General features: G+C 34.7%; 1 protein-coding gene across 1 annotated transcript; it reads left to right on the top strand.

Annotated features, from left to right (window-relative positions):
• The first annotated feature begins 692 nt into the window (after positions 1 to 692).
• Positions 693 to 10728, top strand: LOC125856986 (ribosomal lysine N-methyltransferase 3). The gene is made up of 5 exons (XM_049536647.1): positions 693 to 800; positions 878 to 1256; positions 4814 to 4929; positions 7170 to 7497; positions 9689 to 10728. Exons 1-5 carry the CDS (start codon positions 736 to 738, stop codon positions 10355 to 10357), a joined length of 1557 nt encoding a protein of 518 aa, XP_049392604.1. The 5' UTR covers positions 693 to 735; the 3' UTR covers positions 10358 to 10728.
• The last annotated feature ends 955 nt before the right edge of the window (positions 10729 to 11683 follow it).

The raw sequence follows: 11683 nt of genomic DNA, 5'->3' as shown, positions 1-11683 counted from the left end.
CACCTCATATGAGGCAATGGTGCAAAATGCCTTACCAAAGAAGGCCAAAGAGCTTGAGCAGCCCTCACTTTTGACTACTTTGGTATAGGACATCCCCATAGATTTATCTGAGCACATGGTCCGATGGTTCCTCCATGGACCGACATATGAGTAGGTTACCTCCACAACTGAGTTTGACTATAGGATGCAAGTGGTCCATGATAAAAATGCTATGAAGGATGTGTCATAAAAGCAACAGTTGTTGAGATGGGTGGCTAGATACATACTGGATCAAAGGTGTTGACACCGATTGAATAAAATCATGACTTATATCTTCTTTCTTCGTGAATTTTATTTTGAATCATTGAGGTTAAAGTTCTTTTCATAATAGTAATTTGAAGAAAAGTTGTCGGGGAGAGAGAAACAATTGAAAAAATGATTTAAAAATTTAATTTCAAGGCATGAGTTCTATTAATATAAATCTAAGTTTTATATATATATATATATATAAAATAAACAAAGACTAAACCTAATAAATTTTTAAATAGTTAAAGAACTAAAATGAGTAAGAGACTAAAAATGATTAGTGTGTATTTATTTTATATATATAATAATTAATAGACCAAACTTGATAAGTAATATTTTGAATAGCTAAATAATTATAATTAAATTTGATAAATGTATAATTATATGTGACTGTTTTAAACATAGTTGAATAGTTGAGCACCATTTATTGCATTTTGCATAGCTATTTATATGAGAAAATATTGCAAGCCGGCAGTGAAACCTACCGTCGCCGCTGCTGTAGCAATGGCAACCAGGTATGAGCACTGCTGAAATCTCTATATGTATGATGATGAAAATGGAATTAACGTTTATATTACTGTATGGTTTCTAGTAGGAAATTGAGAGCATTCAAGAATTGGATGAAGTCGCAACATGTAGAGTGTAGCGACGCGCTGGACGTGGTAGTGACGACGAACTCTTCGGCGGTATCCGTAAGAGCCTTGTGCGATCTCAATGTTGGTGATTTAGTGGCGACTATTCCCAAGGAGAGTTGCTTGACGGTAAAAACTTCAGGTGCGCGGCAAATGATAGAGGAATCGAAGCTTGAAGGCATCTTAGCTCTAGCAGTTGTCATCATGTATGAGCGAAGCCTTGGTCCGCTATCTCCTTGGTTTGGTTATCTCCAGTTGATCCCTTATTCTGAATCTATCCCTTTGTTGTGGTCCCTATCTCAAATCGACTCTCTTCGCGCCGGAACTGAGCTTCACAAGGTCTCCTAATATATCTTTCTATTCATTCTTAATATACTATCTATACACAAGTATAAGTTACCCTAACTAAGGTCCAAAGTTTTTTTTGCTTTTCTTCGCCTGTCTATGATGCTACTATAAAGAATCTCCAAGCTTCTCTACTTGATTCTACAGTAATCTTTTTAGGTTTAATGTAGATGGCTTCGCACATAAACTCTTTAACTCTGGTACAAATTGGAACGTCCTGGAAAAATGTTTAAATTTCTTTGATGAGTATGTTCTTAAAATTTTCTGCGCAGATTGTTTAGTGGCATCTTCTTGAATAGTTGAGTAAGGTCACTTGCAACTTGAATAAACTGGAATGAGTTGGCATGTATCTTGATTACAACTACGAGTGAGTTGACTTTGAATAGGATTAAAACTTGGAGTGAGTTATCTTACAACTTCATTGCTGCTCAGAGGAGCTGTCTTGTAATCTGATTATGACTTGGACTGAGTTTGCCTCTTGGTGTTGGTGAAAGAGAATCAACTGTAAAATAGCGGTCTCTTGTTCAATATTTAGCCATGGATGGAATGACAATCATAGACCATAAGTGAGAGTGGAAATTAGAGAGAGATCTTTTCAAGTATGAGGACTTGAAAGAATTTTTAGGAAATACTAAAGTTGTTTTATCTTATTTGCTGTCCAGTTTGAATTGTCAGCCTAAAAATTGGTTGCAGAGCTTGACACATTGTATCCATAATAGCAATAATTACACCGCAATCCAAAACAAGTTAGGTTGGCTATATGAATCCTCATTTCTTCATTTAAGCTCATATTATATCATACGCATAATAAATAAAATAAAACTGGAAAATACGTTAAAACTATATATAAATAATAATGATAATAATAATAACAGAAGTTCTATACGAGTTTAAAAGCTAAGCTCAACTAGTAGCTATCACCTATATGAATTTTGTTTCCCATTGGGCCCTGTCTATATCTAAGTCTGTATTACACACTGTATCCATACTATTGAATTTTTCATGGTTATCGGTGTCTTTAGAGTTTAGATTGTGTTTTCTGATCACTTTGAGACAGAGGCAATAAATTATAATGTGATTGTGAGAATGTGAATCATGTATACTCTAACCATTTGTAGATTTGTAATGGATGGAATGCGAGTTCCTTTTTTTCACCCATCTATGATATGATATGAGCTGAAAAACCGAAATGAGGATTCATATACCCGACCTCAACTTATTTGGGACTGTGTGGGGTTGCAATGAATGGACGATGAATTCCTTTGTATTGTAAAGCCTATGTGGTGTTGTAATGGATAGAGTGATGATTTCTTTTGCAACTCTAGCATTTTTAAGGCTATGTTAGATGGAAGAGAGTCCTCTTGAGCCATCTATGGGTCAAAAGGATGAAAGGTGATTTCTATCATATATGGACTGTGATGGAGTAAGCGAATTCCCTGTAATATGTGGTTCTGAAATAGATTGAAGGTGAGTTCCCTTTTAGACCTAACTATCTGCAGGGTTGTAAAACAATGAAAGGCGTATTCTCATGTATAAAGCCATTTGTGGGGTTGCAATGGATGGGAAGTGCAAACCCTTTTACACCTACTCCAAATATTAACTTTTTTGGCATGTTTTATCAGAGTAGTATGCAAAGAACAAGCTACTATTCCAATTTCCACATGAACGAATATGCCAAATCGTCCAAAGTAGCATCAAATTCAAGCTTCTGTGTGACAACTCCTTACCGTATGTTTGAGGAAGTGGAGTCAGCCTCTCTATATTACTGAATCCCTAGTAAGCAATGCACAACAAATCTGAGAGTCAAGTATTGCAAGATGCTTAGAAAAATGTAATTTGGAGTATAGAGACATTGGAGCATGTGTAAGCACAACTTGGAGGAAGTATGAAAGGATAGTGCATATTAAGGCACAAGTGGTAAGAGCTTATAAAATTCTTTGATGGAAAAGTTGTAGTAAAAGAACTTCAAGAAGAGCTGATTGAGGTGGAACAAGTCTATTGTGTTAGAAATTCTAGCCAATCCTCTCTGTATTACTGAATCCCTAGTAAGCAGTGCTAACAAGCCTATTTTTGTTTATTTTTTTCTTTTGAGTAAGTAGGCTAGCAACTTGATAACAACTTGGAGTAAGTTGGTTTGCAACCTGTCTACATTTTTTAGTGAGAGATTACAATTTTGAATTCGCTTGCAACTTGATTGCAACTTGTATTGCGATGTCTTGCTGCTTGATATAACTTGTATTGAGTTGACTTGTATTTTTTGTGAGTTCAACTCAGAGTGAGTTGGCCACTTAGGTTTGGTGAGGGAATCAACTTTATAAATTGCCATCTCTTATTCATTGTTTAGTCATGGAAGGAACTGAAAATGTAAAAAAATGGAACTGAGAGGTTGAGAGAGTTTTGTCAATGTAAGAGCATTGAGAGAATTGTAAACTATATGTGGCAGAATTGTGAGAAAATAGTATAGAAATAAGTTATGAATACACTTGTGTGAAATTGTCATGGAATGAATTTATGGGATACTCTTGATCTTGGATTTATTTTCTGGATAACGTAGAGTGGGATCTCTAATTTGTATTCTTTTTCAATATGTTTAATACTTCTGTTGTAGGAAAATTCTTCCTTTATGCCGATTGATGTAGGTCTAACCATGTAATGCCGGTGTCAATGTATTCTTTCATAAGTGTTATCATAATTTGTTTTCATGTCCCAGTACGGCTGATCCTTTTTGTGGTGTAGCTAGACTTATTCTAGAAGTATATTATAAGTTGTTCAATAGTTCAACTTCTTTTGTTTTTTTAATGTGGATGAATCTGCAGCTCAATAATCTGTGTGCGGAATCCTGATACTTCTATTGAAAATATTATGTTGGAACTTTCTAGAGTAATTGTTCAGTCTTCAGTAAAGCTTATTGAAATTCATCCAAATAATGCCAGAAGAGTGAAGAACTTGTTGCTCTGTTCGGCTTTCAAATGAAACAAAAAGGAGAAGCCGAGCATATGAAGTTGTCCCTTTGGCATTCGTCAAATGGTTGCATATAAACAAATAGGATAGCTTCTGTCAGAAAGGGTTGAAATTCTTATGCAAATATAGTTGGTTAACGTTTTTTGTTTTTGGTTAACGATTTGGGCAACCATGGAAGTCCGGTGATTATTGATGAGTGGGTGGCTTTTTAGGATAATGACATTTTTGTCATTTGCTTGTATATGAAGCTTTCTCGGACACAGCAATAAAATCATTACGTTATCATCTGAAGAAAAATATTGCTGATGTCGCTGCCTGCCTGTGTTGCTACTTCTGTTTGGTGAACTTCAAACTAAAAGAGAATGAGATCTCTTCTACGAAAGAATGTATTTGCTGCTTTGCCAACTTTTGATTTTCTGACAAGCTATTTGAAGTTGGGTAATCGTGCATATTAGACTTTATTCTGTTCTTATTCTATTGTATGACCATTATGATGTATTTGTAGGCAGATAGTTAAAGACGACAAGGCACTTATCTACGAGGACTAGAAAGAGTGTATTGAGCCTCTCTTAACTTCAGTTTCTTTACAGCTTAAAGCAGAACATTTTGGTGTTAAGGAGTATCTTGCTGCAAAAAGTCTAATTGCGTCGCGGTCTTTTGAAATAGATGATTACCATGGATGCGGAATGGTTCCCTTGGCAGATCTGTGAGTATACCTTTTAGTGGAATCTTCTGCATCAATTCTTACTGCTTCATCTCCCTCTTACTTACTGAGCTTCCCATATTGGTTTGAGCTGTCTCACTATTTCCTATTCAACGGTAGTTGCTGACTTATTTTACCTCTGCTGTGAGGGGTTTATTCGCTCCTTGTTATGTCATGATGTTACACGTCATAAATTTCATCAGTGTTGTTTCATGATAATTGTGAAATCTATGCCTCGTGTATGCATGTGAGCAGTGTCCTGGTTTTAAATTTTTTTGGTAGCCTAACCACATTGCTTGAAAAGTCAAAATCTATTCTTCTCTCACCTTATTTAAGTCCTCTTCGTGTATCCATTTTATTTCCTAGCCATACTTTGTTTAACTTCATAGTTTTGCAATTACCGAGTTTCATTGCATTTTTATTTTTATTTTAACGACTTGTTGTCTCGTTTGTCTTATTCCAAATCTAATAGGTATATGTGTTGCTTGAACTACTGAACTGGTGGAAATATTAAGTGGACTACCAGAAAGAATATACTCCCCAAATATAGTGCCATTGCTTGTTTGACAATCAAATGTTTTAGATAGATAAAATACCATAGAGTAATTTCTTATAAAGGTGATAAGAATCAGGTTACTTGAACGGAAACAGGAAATAATGCAGATGCAAAAATACATTGATTAAAGAGAGGAAATTAAAGATATGTGAAATTCGAGAATAAAATACCCAAATTTCAAAATTAAGTGCTAAGAACCCTAGTTGAGCTTAGTAATCAAAATTAGTGGATTAAAAGCAATTGCTATGTCTTCAGTGTACCCAGGTTTCGCCAGTCTCACTTGCTCACTTGCTGAAAAGACTGGAACTAGATTTATAGAGCACAAAGCATGTAGAATCAATTCAAGAACAAAATATGGAGGTACTTATGGAAGACCAAGCCAATCTGGTCTTTCTAGATAACAAAGTGATCTAGACCCCCTATATCGAAGAAATTAGAGACAATAATTAGTTTACAACTAATTGCCTTTTTTATTTTTGAGAATTGGTAAACATAACTAATTGCCTTCTTTAATTTTCTTTAATAATAGAAGTCAAAGATATCAAGTTAAGAATTAATCATACCTCTTGAAAGAATTGGTCATGTAAGGTTGTAAGATAAATCCCAAGGGGCCAAATACAACGGTGTAAAAAGAACTCTCGGTAATATTGATAATGATGTGTTATCTTGAAAAAAGGAACAAAATGCAAACCTATCCCAAATAGCTGGGATTCAAATCCTACTTCTATGGAAACAATAAATAGTAAAAACCTAACTACAAAACTTTAAACTAGATAAACATGTAAATATAATATCAAAATTCTCGCCTAACGAAATAGAAGTTGCCAAACTTTCACCAAAAACCACACACCTATTTGCTCCACTTTAGGCGTGAATTGTAGCTCCTTCGGGCCAAGATTCTCTCAACTCATTTGGGGCTTCATGTGGGCCTAATCATCCTCCTCTTGGGATTGAACTTGGACCATAAAATATATGTAGCACTTACACACTCTTTGCCATAATTCTTGGGCTCAACTCACTCTTCACCATAATTATTGGTCTCGTTCTTGGGCTCTTCTTCCACGATAGGCATCTTTTTGATTTCCCATCGAAGCCCAACAACCTTGCCTTCCAACTCCTTAGCTTGAGACCTTAACGACGGTCTTCTTAGGGTTTCTATAACTTCATCCTTGTCCATGGACCTATCGAAAGGATTATTTGACTGATATTCTAAGTGAAGCAGTAAGTTACTATGCAAACTCAATTGTAATACCCTAACTACTGCTATTTAAAATTGTTTCTGGTCTGACTGGCAAAGGTTCCCAGTATGGATCTGTTTCAGAGACTTTTTAGCTTGATGCGTGTGGATCCTCTTGTAACCTAGAATATCTATGTGCTAGAAGTTCAGTAACTCATCAAAAATTGGTTAATTTTTACTTGTTGGATCAATGTCTTGACCTATGAACTCATAGAGGCTCCAGCGGGAGAGCACTCTAGTGCAGAATGATTGTTTTCTCTATGACCTCTGATACACATTTCATTTAAGGGCATGTAGCTACCTTATAAAACAATTAAATTCTCTTAACTTCCCCTGAAACTGATGAACCCAGCTGATTTTGTATTCTTGCACCGGTGCTATAAAATTATGTCAGTCTTGATTTGTTGTGTTGAAGGGTTCCTCTCAATCCAAAAAACATTTGATGTGCAGGTTTAATCACAAAACTGGTGCTGAGGATGTACACTTCACATCTTCTTATGCTGAATTGAATAATGATGCTGACAATGAAAATTACGGAAATGATAAGACTCATTCAGGAGGTGAATGCCTCCAAAGGAGTGACTTGGAGTCTTCTCATTCCGAATTGGATGATGATGCTCACAGCGACAAGCATGGAAATGACGACAATGAACCAACCAAGGTTAATTCAAAGGATGAATCGATTAGTGGGAGTTACTCGGAGTTTTCTTCAGCTTCTGAGGATGATCTTATAGTTTTGGAAATGATCATGGTGAAAAAGGTCGAAGTTGGGGCTGAGGTGAGATCTTAAATCTGAAATTGTTTTTGTAATTGCAGCTACTGTGTCACACAGATGAGCAAGGTTTTCATCTTTTGTTTAGTTGAAGTTGGACAGCCTACTTTGATTATGAATTAGATCCTGCCAGTATGCTGACAGTTCCTTATCATGAAGCATCCCACTGCAAAATACAAAATTACCTATCAACCGTTTAAAGAAGTAAAGAAGGGGGAGAAATAATAACTGATATCTTTCCTCCTCTTGGGCAAGGGAATAGCTGAAAAATAGATGCAACGGAAACATCTGCTTTATGATATCTTCTTTTAACTAATCAGACAATCTGAGTGATATTCTATGAGTTGTTTGGAAGTAGGTTAGAATTGTCCAAGTATTAGTAATGTGGGGATTAGCTATGAAGAAATCTATGTATTATTTTATGAAGGTATTAGTTATGTAGACATTAGTTTTTCATGTATTAGTTATACATGTATTAGTTATTTCACCTTCTATCCTGCATAAAATATTACATAGATTTCCTCATAACTAATACTGTATTAGTTATGCTGGTTTCTAAATTATCAATCAAACGTCGTATTTACTTTATACAAAATAATTTATTTTCTATGGAAAAGGGTCTATATCCTTGTACTATTAGAAATAGTTTTGATATACCCTTTGTTATACTTTAGGGCTAAATATACCCCTCTCGTCATACTTTTGGTTCAAATACACCCTCTCATTATATTTTGACACAAATTTGCCGTTACTACAAATTAATTTTAAATTACTTGGTTCTTTTAAAAATCCATTCGTTTAACTCTTTTTTGACCCATTACGTCCGGTTTGAGTTCTCTTCTTTTCATGGTGTCAACTGTCAACTGTCAACATATGATTTTTTTGAATCTTGATGGATTATCATCAGTAATAGTACTAGCTGGACCTATTTCATCATCCAATCTTAAATGGTGAAATATTGCTACTGAACTTGTTGGGAAATCGTATATGGGCACAATGAAAAGAAAAGCAAAGAAAATGATTCTAAGTGGAGGCAATGGTTGGAGAGGGTTAAGCAAGTGGCTTTCTAAAATAATACTCCTTCTGTCCCAATTTATGTGACACTTTTCATTTTTCGAGAGTCAAACAGTTAAGTTTGACTGGAAATTCGCGCGTGGAATCTTCAATTTTTTTGAAATGAAATTTATATATTTGTAAACTACGTAAAAAGTACTATAAGTCACAACAATTGGTAACTCAAAATAATTAAAACATATATAAAAAGTTTACGGTCAAAGATTAACTTGTTTGAATCTTGAAATCCGTAAAGTATCACATAAATTGGGACGGATGGAGTAATTATTTGTTTTTAGCTTGTCACGTGTTCTTTCGTCAAAATTAAGGGTAAATTTGTGCCAAATATAATGAGAGGGGTATATTTGGATTGTAAGTGTAATGGAAGGGATTATTTGGACCAAGAGTATAACGAGGGGTATATTTAAACTATTTCTAATAGTACAGGGGTACATTTAGCCCTTTTCTATTTTCTCTATCTACCTTCCAAACGTCATATAAGTTATACGAAAATTAATGCATGGATAAATTATTTCTTATCTAGCTACCAAATGACCCCTTAGTGGTTGTTTGACTCGAGGGACTAAGGTGAATTATCCCAAGATAAGCTGTCGCATAAACTAATAGGATGTTTGGTTGGCCGGATAAGAATACATTAATTGCCACATAACTAGTTTAACGTTTTGCTAAAGGAATTAATCTCAAAATAACAAATGCAACTTTTGGTTGGATGTATTAAATAATGCACGTAAACAGACGTGAGAATCTCTGATTTCTTTTATGTGGGATAGAATGTTGATACAAATTCATATATTAGTAATGCGGTAAGTTAAAGTCAAAATATGCCTCTGTAGTAGCCTAGTAGGGTATACATAAAATTCCTTGTAGTGTTATGCACCACATAATAATTCCTACGCTATTTTTTTCTGCATAAGAATTCCTTATTCACCATGTCAATAATCTCTATGTTATAATCATATAACTAGTGTGTGAACTAATTAACCCCTTATTGTCCAATTGATATTTCGTACTGGTTTGTAAACAACTTATTTAATGATGATCTTGTGGTTGTACATTCACTTTTATATGAAATTGTAAGAAAGTTTTGAGTGTATTATACTCTCTTACTGTGTAATCTTTGTAGGTATTCAATACGTATGGGTCTTTAGGTAATGCTGCTATGCTACATAGGTATGGATTTGCAGAGTCTGATAACCAATATGACATTGTGAACCTTGATCTGGAGCTTGTACTTCAGTGGAGTTCATCTCGGTTTTCACATCGCTACAGTAGGAGGAGGTTATCACTATGGAGAAAATTAGATTATTCTGGATGTGTTAGCCAAAATTCAGAATATTTTGAAATTTCATTTGATGGGGAGCCGCAAGTTGAGCTGTTGATTTTGCTTTACATAATATTATTGCCAGAGGAAGTGTTTGCTGAACTCGATCTTGCAGTAACTATCACCAGTGGTTTTGAAAATTCTGAGGGCTTCAATTTGTCGAAGAAAGATATTGTTTTATTTCGAGAAGGTGTTGAGTCGAGCAACAATATGTTGCTGACAGATGGTGTTTGTGTGGCTCTGTCGGGACTAGCAGATATTCGGGAAAGTTTATATGGTTCAAACCATCTAGAAGATGATATCAAAACTTTGAACTATTGTTGTCTGGTGAAAGAACCTAAGATATATTATTCATTGGTGTTGCGCATCAGTGAGAGAAGGATCCTTGAAAAGCTAAGGTGTTATGCCTCTGCTGGTGCTATAATGCAAACAAAAGGAGGTAAAACTAGAAAAAGAGCAAAGTTTGAATGATCTGTTTCAACTATCCGCGATCACCGCCAGATGTGTTTCTGGATGAAAGGTGCATACTAGACTGCGGTCCATATCATACTCCCGCAACCAAAGTTCCTTAATTCTTGGGCTTGTTTGTTGTTCTTGACATTAATTCTGGTGTTGTATTTGCTTTTGGAATCATGAGCTGACAATGCAACTCCAATGACTAGTATTCTGTTCACATTCTCCTTGTTTTGAAAAATCTGTCATTACTTTTATCTCAACTGTTTTGGTTGATACGGTTTGGTTGCGAAATAGGGGTATCTAGTGCTATCTTATTATGAAGTATTCATTTTCTTTGAAAGAACCTTTTTGAAATTGTATCTTATGGTAATCCAATTGAAATTATAATGCAGATTTGTTAGCTATTTCATTCGGTCTTTAGTCACCCTTCCGATGTTTTTTACATGTCTCTGAAGATGACAAATGTCTCTTGAAATATTAGGAATGTAGTTTGACATTCACTTCTTGACTTGGAGAGTGTTTGAATTTGGTTTAACCAGCTTATTTAAAGTTATTGTTGACTTATCTCAGTGTCTGGCAAAGTTGAAACAAGGCAAACGCAATAATTGAAGCCAAAGTTAAAAGTGCTTAAAATCATTTGCCGTTTAAGCTAAAATAAGTTGAAACAAGCCGGAAGCAATAATTTGAGGAAGCGAAGCCCAACTTAATACTTTTCAATCTAACTCTGGAGAAATATTTTACACTCCTAAAATAGTTTCTTAAGACTATGTCTCAAGTATTATTTCTGAATACTTAAAATATTACAGCCGTAATATTTATCTAATTTTCAGTACTATTATTTTGCTAAATAACAAATATTCTTATTCTTCTTATTATTATTAAAATAAATTCGTTGTTCCCCAACAACCTATAATTTACTGTCTTTTAGTTGTTTTTTAAAAAAGTTTTTCATCCTTAAATAGGTCATGATTTTTCCTATATCGTTTTGATCCACGGGAAAAAGTTGCTTGTATAACTGGAAAAAGAAAAATGGGTAAAAATGTCTTTAATGTATCGAAAATGATTTAAATTGTTTTCTTTTTGTAAGTAAAATTTTACTTACCAAGTAAACGTTACAAAACAAAGAAATTAGCCGGTGTGGACATATGTTCCACCCTTGCTAAACCAAAATCTCATTACTACTACTATACTCTATGAGAAGGTATTCAACTTTTGTAATCTAGTAGCTATTCTAGGATATCGACTGCCTCTCCCATGAATCTCCTGTATTATAAGCCTAATCAGGTAGCTTGCTGGTTTTTGTTGCTGCTTAAAAATCCTAGCATTTCGCTCCAACCAGAT

This window comes from Solanum stenotomum, chromosome 2 (assembly GCF_019186545.1).
Source record: "Solanum stenotomum isolate F172 chromosome 2, ASM1918654v1, whole genome shotgun sequence".
NCBI classification, from domain to species: domain Eukaryota; kingdom Viridiplantae; phylum Streptophyta; class Magnoliopsida; order Solanales; family Solanaceae; genus Solanum; species Solanum stenotomum.
Note: the sequence above shows the minus strand (reverse complement) of the source record. Positions and strands in the feature narration are given on the sequence as shown.